We start from the raw sequence: 17,074 nt of genomic DNA on the forward strand, positions 1-17,074 counted from the left end.
GAAGAGTTGTACAAAATTAGGTGGAGTTATACACAATTAGGGAGGGAGATTATGGAGGTTCATTTGTGACCCTTGAATGAGATGTAATCTCATCCCTCCATCCCTTCCATGCAAAGGCCCTTATAAGGACTTAGGGACTCAATGGATGTAAGGACCTTAGAAGAACCTCTCTCTCTCTCTCTCTCTCTCTCTCTCTCTCTCTCTCTCTCTCTCTCTCTCTCTCTCTCTCTCTCTCTCTCTCTCTCTATATATATATATATATATATATATATATATATATATATATATATATATATATATATATATATATATATATACCTAAAAGAGGAACTTTTGAATCGATTTCATTGGCTATTACTTTGGAGCGATTTCATTGGCTCGTATTTTGTAAACTACCATCACAATTTTAAAATAGTAAAATAAAAGATAATATCATAATTATAAGGGTTCGTATATTATTTAGTTGGTTAAAAAAAGATAGATTTTATACCAATAGAATGGTAAACAATTGACTGACTTTTTGAGCGATATCATTGGCTACAGCTTAAAGATAAATATAAGTTAATTGTAGAGAAATAAAAAAATAATGTAAATTACAATAACGTAATGAAGGTTTAAGGCTGAATGACAACTATAATCCTATCCTATATAATACAAGCAACTATATAAGAAATGAAGGTGCCCCAGATTCATTTATTGCGGATCACCATCTTAATTTTGTAATTCTGCATGTTTAAGCATTGTATTATGTGGTTATTGGATTGGATATTTAATTTTGGTTACTTGTCATTATCAATGATGGTATATTAATCGATTTCGCATAACTTAGTATCGAGTTTTTCAACTGTGCACTGTGTTTTTAGTTTAATTTGATGAGCTTATATCTAACAGTGTAATTGTTTCGAATTTACAGGTTGAATTCATCTCTTGGCTCGTGACAGATTATGAAGATCGTATTGACATTCATGGTTGATGAAATAGCTTAAGTAAAATCTAGAATGGGATATTTGCATGGCTCAAGCATATTTTTTTTTTTTTTTTGAAACAGGCTCAAGCATATTTCTATTAGTCATGACAAATTGACAATTGTCTGTCAACTATTTCTAATAATTTCTGTTCAGCATGGCCAAAGCCAAATGACAAAGCATTATCTCGCTTTTAACACCGTATGATATAATAATTTGGATATTTGTAATGCTATTAATTAACCCATTGATAATTCAACTAATCTTACATAGTTGTTCGAGTAGTGTCATTCTCCTAGACTCCTAATGACAATAAAGTTTCTTATTCTATTGAATTCTACTAGAGTAAATTAGGCCATATATATACACATATATATATATATATATATATATATATATATATATATATATATATATATATGAGAAACATCTGTATTGAGCTATATGTCCCGCTCTTATAGTGTTAGAGCTATTGAAACATAGGAGTATACAGTGAAGATTTTTTTTAAAGTTTCAATTAATTACTCCCTCTTTTGATTAATATATAGAGTACTTTTGAAGAGTTTAGGATCCCGAAGTACCTAAGAGGGGGAGGAGTGAATTAGGTACCTTTTAAAAATTTTAACTTAACTTAATTTATTTAAGTTAGTTAAATGAAATGATATCTCAAATATCTAATTGTAGACACTTCAAAGTTGTCTACTAGTCTTAAGGGTATCCGATGATGAGGCTAAAATTAAATGACTAAATGAAAATTGTCAATGTTATAATTAAAGGCTCTTTACGCTTATTTTCCGAAAAATTACTTAAAATAACCATACAGTTATATTAAGCTGACTATATTCTGATCAGTCCAACTACCCATTGAGCGCAACCAATTTAAAATTATCCAATATAACCTAAAGCCCATAATTCTTATCGTATAGTCGAATGGGAGTATCATGACTAGTATGTGGACTAGTTAATGACATTATACCACTTGACCCTTGACCAAATATTTACACGTACAAAAAAGGGACAAATTACAACCTAACCCACCGAATACACGACAAACTCTAGTGAAAAACAAATTCTAGCTGATAATGCCACTCACAAAACGGATAGGGGGGACAATGTGGGGACACCTCCATGTGCTTCCCTCTCTCCTCTATTTGGGTTATTTGTGAGGAAAAATAGTATCCGTCACTCCAAAGTGACAGATACGTGCAGTCACAAATGAGATTTTGTGATGTAACAAGGAGAATGCTAATTTTTTATCATCAAGGAATCTTGGAGTGATACGAACACGTATGACCAATGTTTATAAATAGAGGGCTCAAGAAGAAGACAGGGGGACGGACCTACACAAAAAGTAATACCAACAGTCAAGATTAAACCAGTCCCATATTCAGTACTCTTATACACCGTCTTAAATATTTTATCCCAGTTTCAAATCTAACCACATACAAATAAATTATCCCAGTTTCATATAAGCGCATAAGAGGCATTAATTAACGACAAAGTCAAAATTCCTTAATAGTCAACATCCACATAGGCCTGAGGTACCAATATCAAATAAGTTTTCTTACTCTTTTATTTCATCTTTTATTTTTCTCTATTTTATTGTCTTTTTTTATAATAATTGTATATAAACTAACCTCGTCACTTGTCTTGTAAATAATTGCATAAAATTTATTGTTTCTAACTTTCTTTTGTTTGTCTTTAAATCGTCAAATATATAATATTATAAATAAATAGTAGAGGCCGTCAGTTTGATGGGCGATCCGGGTGCCTAACACCTTCCCTGACCGTACCTTTACCCCCGAATCCGCAATCTTTGGTTTAGGCCGGAATGACGGATTAGTCCCCATATCAGGGATCAAAAGGGGCCTTTTCTGTTAACTTTATTTTTGTATGTTTTTTATAAAACCTACTGGCGACTCCATATTATTTACTTATATTTAAAACGGAGATTTTTTCAGGGATCTGACAGTGGCGACTCCGCTGGAGACTTAATAAGAGGGTAAGACTTGAAATTTAATTGTAATTTTATATATTTGACTTCTTTTTATTTTATCAAAGAGGCGGTAGCATTCACAACAAATTTAACAATCTTCGGAAGCATACGACCAGACGACCAGTATAAAAGAAGTCAAACGCTCCCTGCTCCCATATTATAACCAGCTCTTATTGAACAATTCCTGGTTTGGACTTCTTTTTGTTCTTCATGCTCTATCTAACTCCGTTAGCTGGGTATTTTCTTTCTTCCTTTCCAATAGATTGTTGCTTGTACGTATTTTATGGATGCTAACTTTATCGGCTTATTATTATTTTCCCATTCTTTATTTAATTCTAACGTTTTGTCTCTTTATTTTAATATATTATTTAAAAAGACAAAAAAGGTGTGGGCTCCCCGTCAGCCAATATCACGCCATCTTAAGTTACCCTAATTCACCCTCGGTAAAGTATGTTGTATACTTAGAAGGTTCATTCGACCGACTAGACCTTACACATATTTTCCACCTCATGACGTCGCGTTTTGGCAACTCGCCTGATCCATATGACTGGGGGAGCACAAAAGCGAGAGATACCCTCGGGTATTTTAATGTTGTGAGTACCCAATTTTTAACCCATAAACCTAACCATAGATCCCGTAAAACCTTTGATTAGGAAATTTATATATGCTTTGATTGTTTGTAATTGTGTTTAAGGGGTCGTTAGGCATCTCAAAAAAAAACATTACAAGTTTCCATGGGTACTATTGATAACAATTACTCCATCCAATTCATAATAAAACTCCCTATTTTTATTTCCGTCTATTCACAATAACCTCCCTATTTCTTTTTTTGGTAAGTGTTTATGTGGTTCAAATTTAATTGTATGGTGGGTATTGTATTTATGTGGTTCAAATTTATTTATATGGTAGGGTAGTGTATTATCTTTTTTTGTGTCAAAATGAAATGAGAGATTTATTGTGAATTAGAGGGGGTAGCTTTTAATGGGTCTGTTCCATTCATAAATGTGACTTTAAAAAAAAAAATTGTCTTAACATTGATCATAGTGTGTGCGTCCTGCTCATTAATATTTTCTTTACATATCATATGATTTTCATTTGTATAGTTCTTCCATCACTAACAATCAACCTACTCCGTATTAGATATGCAAGAGAAGGAAAAAGAATAAAAAAAAAGCATGCATTAGCACAACCGTGTTAAACTAACAGTAGGCAGGCATGGCACACTAACATAGATTAGCAATCAATGTTCATCAGTATAGTAGTATTACTCCACCATTTGCACGTCGACTTCATGTATATAAGATTTTAGTTCTTTGCCGATAAGATTAATCATCATACAAATTTGTTTCATTTTTTTTCTTTCAGACATTTCTCTTTTTCAAAAAAATCGGGGTCTTATTTTTAACTTTTTATTTACTTAACAAAATATTTCTTTTCTTAGAATTATTTCATTTTTAAAAAAAAAAAACTCGTTTGTGATCCATCATAGAAATTTGTATGAGTCTTAGTACACATTGAGTCTTTCCATCTAAACAATTCTCCCAAATTTCTACTTAAAAGTCATGACTACCGGTTTGAAAAGAAAACAGAGACTAAGCACAAACATGTCAATAAAACAGGAAAAAAATCACTCTTACAGTCTTTTAATCTCATACTCTATTGTTGACTTTACAAAAATAATATGCCCTTTTAATTAAGTGTCTAATTAACTAGGACCATCCTAGTCCTTTTTGAGTTAAATAAATATAAAAAGAGCATATCATTTTTATTAGTAACGTGTTCTACTTTTTACCCTTAACTAGTAGAATAGACTTGAAATACTTTAGGACGTATCTCTTTAGTGTAGATCAATCGACCTCTTAGAATCAGCCTGAACGAGGGCGTGCATTTGACCACCTTTTCCATCTCCCGTGGTGTGATAATTCCTTGATCGTCGTGTCCCTAGCTAGGTGACCTCTAGGTTTGTAGATTTCATTTTGTATCCGATTTGTCAATTTTCCATATTTCAAATGACTATCAAATTCGTCAATTTTCCAAATGAGCACAAATTGCTTTCTACCAAATTTGTTAATTTCTAATATCTCAAATGACTACCAGATGAGCACAACTCATACGATCGACCATTTTATCCAAATATTATCATTCACTCTCATTAGTGCTAGGAAACTAGCTCGAACATATTCAAACCACCTAATATACTATGTGAGCAAAACTAATTATAATCAAAACTATCTAGTAGTTCAACCAATACCATATTACCACATACAATCTGATCACATGTTTATTGAGTGAAGGAAAGCATAGGTGAACAAACCGTAGCACACAAAAACTGATCTATGTCAAACGTGATTCGATTATCCTCACAAATAAAGCATAATAATGACTTATATAATACTGAATGAACCGATTTCTATTTTCTGTAGGAAATATAAAGACGTACCTTTATCAGTCGAAAAGAAGAATAAGATCTGATAACCTCTTAATTATCAGATCTTAATAATAGACGAACAAATTAAGATTATTAATATAATTGTCAAACGTGATTCGATTATCATCCTCACAAATAAAGCATAATAATGACTTATATAATACTGAATGAACATTTCTATTTTCTGTAGGAAATATAAAGACGTACCTTTATCAAGTCGAATAGAAGAATAAGATTTGATATGAACCTCTTGATTATCAGATCTTAATAATAGACGAACAAATTAAGATTATTAATATAAGATTTGATATGATCCACTTGATTATCAGATATTAATAATAGACGAACAAATTAAGATTATTAATTCCTTTTAGCTCAAAAGTTAAGACTCGTGCTGATAACGTGTTGTGAAATAAAGATAAGAGATAATTATAGAGAGAAGGAAGAAAGAAGAAAAGAGAGACAGAACCGTATCTTATTCCATTATGAGCGGGTATATTTACACATATAATGAGGATAGAGTTTTCATAAGATAATACACTCTAGAATATTCTAAGATATGAACATCCATATAATATAATCAATATCAATATCAATATCAATATCAATATCAATATCAATATATATATATATATATATATATATATATATATATATATATATAAGGCGGGATCTCGTGAGTTTGGTTCTTACGGTGAGTTGTGAGTTTGAAAAATCTCAGCCATTAGATCAAAAGAAACCAAGGGCTGAGATCAAATGACATGTAAAAAAAAGAAAAATAAAAATAAAAATAAAAGAATCAAACAAAACATGCGTCCTTTTATTTCTCCACATCTCATAACAACATAAAAAAAATTACAAACTCAAATCCAGCCAAAAATTCCTATCATTCGAACCCTAAAATTTGGGGAAAAATATTGTAGCAGCGATAAATTGTTGTCAGTTTCAACAATTAACAATCAATTTCTCAATTTCTATTCACTTTCATCAATTATTGATCAACTACTCATGAGTTGAAGTCGGTCGTTGGACGGAGTTAAGGATGGTGGATCGGTGAGTCATATCGCAGGTGAGTCGTCGAGTCCATCGGACTGTGTCGAGGCCGTCGTCGCCGAAGCATTCTCTTCTGCTAGTTCATCAAATTTTCTTTGTATAGGCCGTCGTCGCCGAAGCATTCTCTTCTGCTAGTTCATCTAGTAGATGGTCTCTGTTGGTTTTGTGAGTCCAGTTTTGTGTTGATTTCTCTCAAAAATGTGTCGTCATTTTCTTGTGGCCAGGGTCGAGTGGCTATGAGAATGGCAAAACAAGCGATCATGAAAGATTTGAAATGGATATGGCATCAGCTTTGAAATTAGAAGAAGACTGCTATGAAAACGTATTGCATACAAAAGACCGATTAGAAGGCCTGCATTTGCACAGAAGCGGAAGCCAATTTACTCAGGTGATTAGAAGATTCAAGAATTTAGTGGACCTAACAAGTCAGTCTCGTATGAGGTGATTAACTCATCTTAGGTGTACCATAATCAATTATGGAGCTAATGAGTTGGTTTAACAAGTAAAACTGTTTGATGAGAGCCTACAAAAACCATTATTGTACTACAATAACGACATTATCGGAACAATTAATCTACTTGAAGTGATGTCAGCTCACGGTTGCAAAATGGTCAGTCTTCTTTTTATCTCAGTTTCATATATGCCCATAGAGTGCATTTACATAGGCCTGTTGAGTGTCGACTTGCCTAGCTGAGCTCTAGATTTCAGATTTCGATTATGTTTCTACCTACAGCCTTAACTTTGATTTGTTTTACTCCGTAGCATTTATGTTTATGTACCTAATTATAGCATTAATATTGCGTGTACTTCTTAATCACAGCACAATTTTTGTCACAAGAGTTATCATAATCTGATACATTGCGATTTTTTGTCTCTGAATATGTTTCAGCTAGTCTTTTCATCATCTGCAACAGTGTATGGTTGGCCTAAAGAGGTCCCTTGTACAGAGGAATTTCCGTCATTGGTAGCAAATCCATATGGAAGGACCAAGGTTGTTGGTGGTCGATTATTTTCTTATGGTTTGGCAGAGGGAGTGAAATGGATTTGGTCATATGGATTATAGACCACTAATATGGGTTGAAATGTGTCGAGGTCAACATTACAATGTCTCTACGACAACATTCAGTGAACTAGACAAATATCAAATGAATTATGATGCGTCTTTGTTCGTTTTTCTCAAGCATAAAAAAGCTTTTGGTCAATGCATTGTGATGCATCTTTGTTCGCTTTTCTCAAGTAGATAAAAAATTAAGAGTACAATAACACCACAATAACACAAGAAAAAAAAAGTAGTAAAAAAATCAAAGGGACGCCGGAATAACATCACAATAACACCAGAATAACAATAGAATAACAGCATAATAACATGTAATAAAAAAAAAAGAGTAAAAAAATCAAAGTAGTAAAAAAAATTAAAGTAGTAAAAATATCAAAGTGACACCGGAATAACATCACATTAACAGCAGAATAATAGTAGAATAACAGCACAATAACACGTGGTAAAAAAAAAGAAAAAAAAAATCAAAGTCGTAAAAAAATTCACAAGAATGAGAATAACATCACAATAACATCGGAGTAACAATAACAGCACAATACCATATGGTAAAAAAAATAGAAAAAAAATCAAAGTCGTAAAAAAAAAATCAAAGTAACAGCAGAATAACATCACAATAATAGTGGAATAACAATAACAGCACAATAACATGTGGTAAAAAAAAAAGAGAAAAAAATCAAAGTCGTAAAAAAATCCAGGTAAAAAAAAGCACAATAATAGCATAATAACACGAGGTAAAAAAATAAGAGTAAAAAAAAATTTCAAGTAAAAAAATCCGTACAAAAAGAAAAAGAAAAAAGGTAACATAATGAGTAAATTAAAGAAAAACATAAGAGAAAACAAAAATCAAAGTGGTAAAAAAAAGCATAATAATACGAGGTAAAAAAAAGAGAAAAAAAATTAAAGTAAAAAAGAAAAAGTAACATTAGAAAAAAGAGAAAATAAGTAAATGACAATGGTTTTATATGATATGTAAGATTTGATCTTGGCCACTCATCTCTAATATAATCTAGTGGTTGAGATTCCCCAAGTCACAACTCACCCTAAAACCAAAATCACCAAATCCAATCTACATATATATATATATATATATATATATATATATATATATATATATATATATATATATATATATATATATATATATATATATACCTAAAAAGGAACTTCTGAATCGATTTCATTGGCTATTACATTGGAGCGATTTCATTGGCTCGTATTTTGTAAACTACCATCACAATTTTAAAATAGTAAAATAAAAGATAATATCATAATTATAAAGGTTCGTATATTATTTAGTTGGTTAAAAAAAGATAGATTTTATACCAATAGAATGGTAAACAATTGACTGACTTTTTGAGCGATATCATTGGCTACAGCTTAAAGATAAATATAAGTTAATTGTAGAGAAATAAAAAAATAATGTAAATTACAATAACTTAATGAAGGTTTAAGGCTGAATGACAACTATAATCCTATCCTATATAATACAAGCAACTATATAAGAAATGAAGGTGCCCCAGATTCATTTATTGCGGATCACCATCTTAATTTTGCAATTCTGCATGTTTAAGCATTGTATTATGTGGTTATTGGATTGGATATTTAATTTTGGTTACTTGTCATTATCAATGATGGTATATTAATCGATTTCGCATAACTTAGTATCGAGTTTTTCAACTGTACACTGTGTTTTTAGTTTAATTTGATGAGCTTATATCTAACAGTGTAATTGTTTCGAATTTACAGGTTGAATTCATCTCTTGGCTCGTGACAGATTATGAAGATCGTATTGACATTCATGGCTGATGAAATAGCTTAAGTTAAATCTAGAATGAGATATTTGCATGGCTCAAGCATATTTTTTTTTTTTTTTTGAAACAGGCTCAAGTATATTTCTATTAGTCATGACAAATTGACAATTGTCATCAATGCTTCTAATAATTTCTGCGTTTCAAAGATGGCCAAAGCCAAATGACAAAGCATTCTCTCGCTTTTAACACCGTATGATATAATAATTTGGATATTTGTAATGCTATTAATTTACCCATTGATAATTCAACTAATCTTACATAGTTGTTCGAGTAGTGTCGTTCTCCTAGACTCCTAATGACAATAAAGTTTCTTATTCTATTGAATTCTACTAGAGTAAATTAGGCCATATATATACACATATATATATATATATATATATATATATATATATATATATATATATATAAAGAGAGAGAGAGAGAGAGAGAGAGAGAGAGAGAGATAGAATCATGTGAGGACCCTCCTTAGGGTGAGGCGGCGGCTACTGACACCTTCTAAACCATTAGATCTAATTATTATAGCCTCATCAGATTATGACACGTGTTTTCATACAAAACTCAACTAATCGATAATTCCCTCATTTCGCACTCTTACTTTTTCTCTCTCACTTTTCATCGTCACTCACTCTTATTTCGATCGACAATTTATCGCTCAAATTTTGATCGCCATCGTCAATCTAAATTATTTTCCGATCTAGGCAATTTCGATTCATCCTAATTTCGATCATCCTAATTTTCTGATCTAGGTAATTTCGATTCATCCTAATTTCGATGAATTCAACCTCGATGTTGCTCAATACGGTACACAATTTCACTTATCGATTTCTTCTTTTTTTGCACTATCAACATAGTTTTTGATGTCCTATTTAATTTACATATTCTTGATTTTTCAGAAGTCGACTAGGATGATGCATTGACATTCTTTGATTGATAGTTTATGCGATTAGATTTCGATTACGTTTAGTTCATTTCTTTTCTTAGATGTTCAGTTAGTTCTGTATTTATTGTTGATTTAATTTGATTCTAATTAAGTTTTTAGGTTATGACGTCTTGAAAATTACAATCGCTTGATTTTAATGATATATGTTATTCATTACAATTTGTTTACTTGGTCTGCTATGATGGGAGCGTATTCGAGGGAGCAGAGATGGAGTGAGGTGGTTAAGTTGTTTGGTTTGATGACGAATGAAGGTATTTTGCCTGATGGGTTTTTGTTTCCTAAGATTTTACAGGCTTGTGGGAATTGTGGGGATTTCGGGACTGGGACGTTGATACATTCCCTTGTGATTCGAGGTGGGATGAGGTCGTCTAGGTGGATTGATAATGCTTTATTGGCTGTGTATGCAAAGTGTGGTGAATTGAGTTTAGCTGAGAAGTTGTTTGAGGAGATAAATAAAAGGGATATTGTGAGCTGGAATGTTTTGATATCTGGATATTGTCAGAGAGGTGAGAATGGCAAAGCACATATGTTGTTTAATTTGATGAGAGACGAGGGAATTGAGCCGTGCTTGATAACTTGGAACATACCGATTCTTTGGTTATAGTCGGGCCCGGGTGATTGTGATGTTGCCATGGAATTTATGCGAAAGATGGGTGATTCTGGAATGTCTCCTGATGTATTCACCTGGACTTCATTAGTATCTGGCCTTGCACAAAAGAATAGGATAGATGAAGCGTTACAGTTCTTTAGGGAGATGCTTTTCGTCAATGTTCAACCGAATGGGGTTACCATGGCTAGCGCAATCTCGACATGTGCATCAACTAAATCTCTAGAAAAGGGAAAAGAGCTTCATTCAATTTTGTTACCTACCAAGGCAAATTTTCAGCTATTTAGATAAAGGACCAACAAGAAAAGATTTCAGTTTGACACTTTGACCGAATGAGCACAAGTTATGTTACAGATGTTAGCTATCTTCACTTTTCAACTATTTAGATAAAGGCCTTAAGGGTAAGTGTTATCCACCCTAACTCGCTTAATTTGTTATTCGGATTTTGGTTTTAGGAAATTTTCAATGGCGATTAGTTTGCATGTTTGGAGACCTGAATGCAATGAAAACTAGCAGACAAAGACATTTTGGAGACCGAATGCAATGAAAACCAAAAGAGGTTATCGAGAAGACAGATGAGGTTATCGGTTCTTTTCGTCTAACCGAAATAAGTAGAAGACAAAGATTGTGGAGACCGAATGCAATCGATGAAGACTTTTTGTCTAAATGAAACTAGCGACAAAGCATTTTGGAGACCCGAATGCAATGAAAACCAAAAGATACAAGACTTTCCGTCTAACCGAAACAAATAATAGAATCGGAAAAGAGAAGGCAAAGGGTACTTATGCTACAAAATGGTAGAAATAGAACTGTATTTAAGTTCGTTCCTGATGCCCGTTCTACAATCACGGAGTCATATGGTAATGAATCTAGGGCAGTTCATCACATTGACAGTCAATCGCAGGTTAGGTTTTTCATTGTTTCATATCTAAAGGCTATTAGCTTAAGGTTCCTCTTATTTAATCTTTGTTATGTACTCGTATATCTTAACGGCTATTAGCTCAAATGGGAGAGCAATGCGCAAATCTTGCACAAAGGTATGAGTTCGAATCTCATATAGCCTAGTTAATTTAAGAATCTAGTGTATTAAACTTAAATACAATAACATTGAGGATGAGTTAGCCAAATCCGTACTCAGATGTGCAAAATTGAGGATGAGTAGAAGAAGCTCAAACTTAGATGTGCACAAACGGCGTGCATAAGCGAAAACGTCGTGCAGAGCCACTAAAGGAGCAAAGGATTACAATTTTGAGTCCTTTGTAAAGTCAATGTTATAAATTATCTAAATTGGGTGCAATTGGGCATGACAGAAAAGGCCAAAACCCAAAAGGCCACTAGAGAAATACCAATTAGGCTTTGAAGTAACAGTAGCAGTCAATAACCAACATGGGAGTCGAACCCACACCTTGTGCATTGCACAACGCTCTGCCATTTGAGCTAATTGGTTTTAAAATAATTAAATCATTCCACTAGTTTTCATCATGTGAGTTGTTCCCTTATCTTTTTCCACCTTCATGTTGAGGAACAAAATTAATTGCGGTTTTTTTGAATATATGCTACTTTAGTTCATTCCATCTTGAAAGAATGTGAAAGAAAATCATACCCCCATTTATTTTAAACACTTATGATGACCAAGTTTCACAAAATAAGGTTTGAGATTCACCAAATAAGGAAAAGAGCAAAAAACGTTATTTTAACCACTTATGATGACCAAGTTTCACAAAACAAGCTCTAAGATTCACTGAATAAGGTCTTAGATTCACAAAACAAAGTATGAGATTCACTGAATAAAGAAAAGAGCAAATTAGGTGATTTTACCACTTATGATGATCAAGTTTCACAAAATAAGCCCTAAGATTCACTGAATAAAGTATGAGATTCACAAAATAAGGTCTGAGATTCACCAAATAAGGAAAAGAGCAAAAAAGGTGATTTTAACCACTTATGATGACCAAGTTTCACAAAACAAGCTCTTAGATTCACTGAATAAGGTCTGAGATTCACAAAATAAGGTCTGAGATTCACCAAATAAGGAAAAAAGCTAAAAAGTAACAGCAAAAAATTCTACTATAAAGTTCCTGAAATAGAAACTAAGCTGTAAAACCTCAAACATAGAATGCCCTCATTCTATGTGATTCACAACACAAGGACTGAGATTCCTAACACTTATGGTGACCAAGTTCTAGAAAATTATCTTACAAGTTCACAAAACAAGCTCTAGGATTCACAACATAAGGATTGAGATTCACAAAATAAGGCAAAGAACAAAATAGGTGATTCCTAACACCTATATGACCAAGTTTTAGAAAATTATCTTACAGGTTCACAAAACAAGCTATAGGATTCACAACATAAGGACCGAGATTCACAAAATCAGGAGAAGAGCAAAACAGGTTATCTCTTATCACTTATAACAAAATTTAAGAATATTAGCTTCTAAGTTCACAAATTAAGCTCTAACACTAATGGAAAAAACCCCTATTGCGTCAGTTGTAGAGGGCATTTTGCGTCGGTTTTTGACTGACGTATATCGAGGGGACGTATTTGATATGCGTCAGTTGTGGAACCGACGTAAAAAGTTCAACATTTGCGTCAGTTTTGTCTTAAAAACCGACGCAAAAAGTTCAACATCTGCGTCAGTTCTGTTTTAAAAACTGACGCAATTGATATCATAACTGATGTATTTGCTTTATTTTTTGCGTCAGTTCTTTATAGAACTGATGTATTTTCTTTATTTGTTGTGTCATTTGTTATCATAACTGATGCAATTGGTATTTTGTTTTAGGTCAACTCATTTTTCTCATTTGCATCATTTCTCTCAAGAACCGACACAATTTATTAATGCTTTTTTTTATATATAAAAATTTGCTGTCGAAATCACATAAAACACCCAATACGAATACTAAAACTTAAAATTACATGTAAAACAACATTACATCTTATTCAACCCAACAACGTTCCAAATACAATCCAAAGTACAAATAATCCCACAAACGTCTTAGTTACAAAGCTAATATATATTAAATATTCTCTAAACATCTAGTAAACTTACCTAAAACTATACATCAATCCAAACTCGATGCCACAAACCCACAAAAGGTTTGACAAGTTCTGGGATGATCAAAAGCACAGTTGAGAGCGTCCTTCAGTCAAATTCGGTGTCCGCAAAACTTCTTTCAACATAGATTTGATAACACCCTTAAGTTAATAATCAGAATTGCAATGCTACAATAAAAAGCGAATGCAAAAACAAAGAAATAAGGAGTATGCCGTCGACATTCAATGAAGTTCCTCTACCCGGAATCACCCAGAATCAACAACATATTAGATAGCTCGCTTATCAAATGAATGTCCACCTAATTCTATGCTGCTATATGGAGAAGTATGCCATTAGAGAGGAGCAAATAGAATAAAATAAATAGTACTCCCTTACTCTCGGTCATTTGTTTACTTTTTATTCTTTGTGAGAGGTATTTAATCAAAGGTAATCAAATGAATGATACGGTGCTAGTATATCAAACCTGCCAGTCCCCACTCTCATCGTTCAATGCAGCTATCTGTCAAGAAGTAAACAAACATAAATACAAGGATACTGGAACTATCCTCATAAATCATAGGATGTCACTCCAAGGAACATATTAATGTAAGCGATAACTATTTAATGAGAAGCCAGTTGGGAGTACTAAAAATATATCAATGTTAAATGATAATAGTAGTCTATTATTACCTGACATGCTGCATCTATAGCTGACTGACTGACTGAGAGGTTTGTAGTCCCTAAAACAATGAAACATAAGTCAGTAACTAGAATACAATCAAGTGACACAAAAAAAATCTCTAAATCCTGCATTTTTGCACACTCTTAAAAGAGCCCAACAACACAATTAAGGGCAAAATGTGAGATATAATATACAAGTCAGGCCCTGGGACGGTGGTAGATATACAATTGCCTACGGAAATCATACACACCATACAACAAACGTATCTAACTTGCAACTTGTTCGGGAAATTCAGTTAAAAAGAAGTTAAGATAAACTAAGTTGCAGAGAACAGAGTGCCACTCCTTGCCGAGTAAATGCTTTCATGTAATGCAAGAAAAAGGCCATACATGAGGACATGCCCTTTTGTACCCTCATTGACTTCCATCTTATATGTAAGCCCATTGTGAGTTCGAAGGGCTTGATAGCCAATCGGATAAGGATAGCAGTCTTTTCTGTGACCAATATGCAATCGTTAGTGTCAAAATAGCTGGAAACTATTGAGTAAAAACAAAGTACTGCCATACTAAAGGAGTTACAATTGACCACAGAACTTGTCCATGCTTGATTAATCTCTTTGGTGGAAATTCAGTTTTATGTAAGTATATGAATCAATAATTAATTTCAATATTCCAGTGTGTATACCTAAGACATGGGAATCTGTCAGAGTGACAAATAAACTTCCCTCATGGCTATAAACCCTCTTCACCTGACAAAGTTTCGTATTTTACGTCAAATCCAATGGTAGAAACAAATATAAGCAATGATGCTACTATGCTGACAATGTTTGAAAGGACATACAAACAAAGTGCGAAAAATGGAGTCCAGAACACCTTTAATAGATATTGATTTCCCAGTTTAGGACCAAGCTCTAGCTCCATCAATGCATTTAATCCCCCATGTCTAAAATTATGTCCAATGTTATATCAGAAAACTGCCACCACCAACGAATAAATCATATCAACAACAGCAACTTATACCATGTAAATAATCAATTACTTCGTATTAACTTAAAAAATACCTGCATATCTGTAATATCCATAACACGCCAGGGCATCCTAGGGTGGTCTCTACTTTAAGCAGAAGCATATCGGAGATAACACCCTTAGACAAATCAATATTGGTGTATTCTTTACATCCTCTACCTATATTAATCAAAACGTCTAAAGGAATCGAAATACAAAATCAATCATACCTTAGTCAGCTTTTGGACAAATCCTAGTAACATCGCCCAAAATGCGAAATGGATACGAACGACGATGACAACTGCGAAATGATGGGCAACATAATTCCCAGTAAGAACGTGTTTAACCCAATAAAGTAAGACCATCATACAACAACCAAATTTAAATTAAATAAAAACCCCAAATTTCAATAACCCTAAAATTCAAGTAATACCAACTGAAGGAGGGTAGCACGGTGTTGGTATTGAAGGGCAGCGGCGGATTGACCGACGACAGAAGGATGGAAGCGATGACAAAAGGAGAGACCAGCAGTGCTTATTCAACAGATATTAATTAATTAGGGTTTATTGGGTGATCAGGGACACGATAACAAAGGTCACTGTACGATGGTGGTGGTGGACTGGTTGTGGTGGTGCGACGATCGAGCAGCCCCATAAGGGTTGGTGATCGGTAGAGGAAGAACAAGGAGGAGTCCTTTGTAGCTCGTTAAGGGTTGGTGACACGGCAAATGAAGTGTTCTTTGTAGTTGGTGTTTTTTTTTTTTAATTAATATCATTTGCGTCGGTTTGAGGTAGAACTGATGCAAAAACGCAATATCAAATAAGTCGGTTCAGTAACATAACTGATGTATTTGATCAAATACATCGGTTTTGCTGAGAACCGACGCATTATATACGTCAGTTTTTTACAAGAACCGACGCATTAAGTTTGACTATAGGGCGAAAATGGATTCCCGCCAAAACTAAGTACTTTTTGCGTCAGTTTTTGTAGAACTGACGTAAATCGATTGACGTAATAGGTGTTTTTTCTACTAGTGTAAGATTAACAGAATAAGGTTTGACATTCACATAATAAGGTTTGAGATTAACAGAATAAGGTCTGAGATTCACAAAACGAGGTCTGAGATTCACCAAATAAGGAAAAGGACAAAATAGGCGACTTTAACCACTTATGATGACCAAGTTTCACAAAACAAGCCCTAAGATTCACTGAACAAGGTCTGAGATTCACAAAACAAGAAGTGAGATTCACAAAATAAGGCAAAGAGCAAAATAGGTGATTCCTAACACTTATGGTAACCAAGTTTTAGAAAATGCTCTTAGAGGTTCACAAAACAAGCTCTAGGATTCACAACACAAGGACTGAGATTCACAAAAATAAGGCAAAGAGCAAAATAGGTGATTCCTAACACTTATGGTGACCAAGTTCTAGAAAATTATCTTACAAGTTCACAAAACAAGCTCTAGGATTCACAACACAAGGACTGAGATTCAC

At 33.3% G+C, this 17,074-nt stretch overlaps 1 protein-coding gene and 1 long non-coding RNA gene across 4 annotated transcripts; one reads left to right on the forward strand and one right to left on the reverse strand.

The window, feature by feature from the left end:
• Positions 1-6,221: 6,221 nt before the first annotated feature.
• LOC141626943 (uncharacterized) lies at positions 6,222-7,658 on the forward strand. Its single transcript, XR_012536508.1, has 3 exons — positions 6,222-6,458; positions 6,667-7,052; positions 7,332-7,658. It is a non-coding gene; the product is annotated as an uncharacterized LOC141626943 (long non-coding RNA).
• A 6,102-nt stretch (positions 7,659-13,760) lies between these two features.
• On the reverse strand, positions 13,761-16,334 carry LOC141627358 (uncharacterized). 3 transcript variants are annotated; one of them, XM_074440670.1, is made up of 8 exons: positions 16,014-16,334; positions 15,811-15,881; positions 15,637-15,685; positions 15,449-15,549; positions 15,261-15,324; positions 14,966-15,070; positions 14,585-14,634; positions 13,761-14,414 (listed from the first exon to the last, which is right to left on the reverse strand). In XM_074440670.1, the coding sequence occupies exons 4-8, from the start codon at positions 15,494-15,496 to the stop codon at positions 14,373-14,375; spliced, it is 309 nt and encodes a 102-aa protein (XP_074296771.1). In that variant the 5' UTR covers positions 15,497-15,549; positions 15,637-15,685; positions 15,811-15,881; positions 16,014-16,334; the 3' UTR covers positions 13,761-14,372. The 3 variants fall into 3 exon arrangements, 2 of the variants coding, with proteins under 2 accessions (XP_074296771.1, XP_074296770.1); XM_074440669.1 differs by having other exon boundaries at positions 15,637-15,719; XR_012536926.1 differs by lacking the exons at positions 14,966-15,070; positions 15,261-15,324 and having other exon boundaries at positions 15,637-15,881.
• Positions 16,335-17,074: the final 740 nt, after the last annotated feature.

The sequence above is a fragment of the Silene latifolia genome, chromosome Y, assembly GCF_048544455.1.
Source record: "Silene latifolia isolate original U9 population chromosome Y, ASM4854445v1, whole genome shotgun sequence".
Classification (NCBI taxonomy): Eukaryota; Viridiplantae; Streptophyta; class Magnoliopsida; order Caryophyllales; family Caryophyllaceae; genus Silene; species Silene latifolia.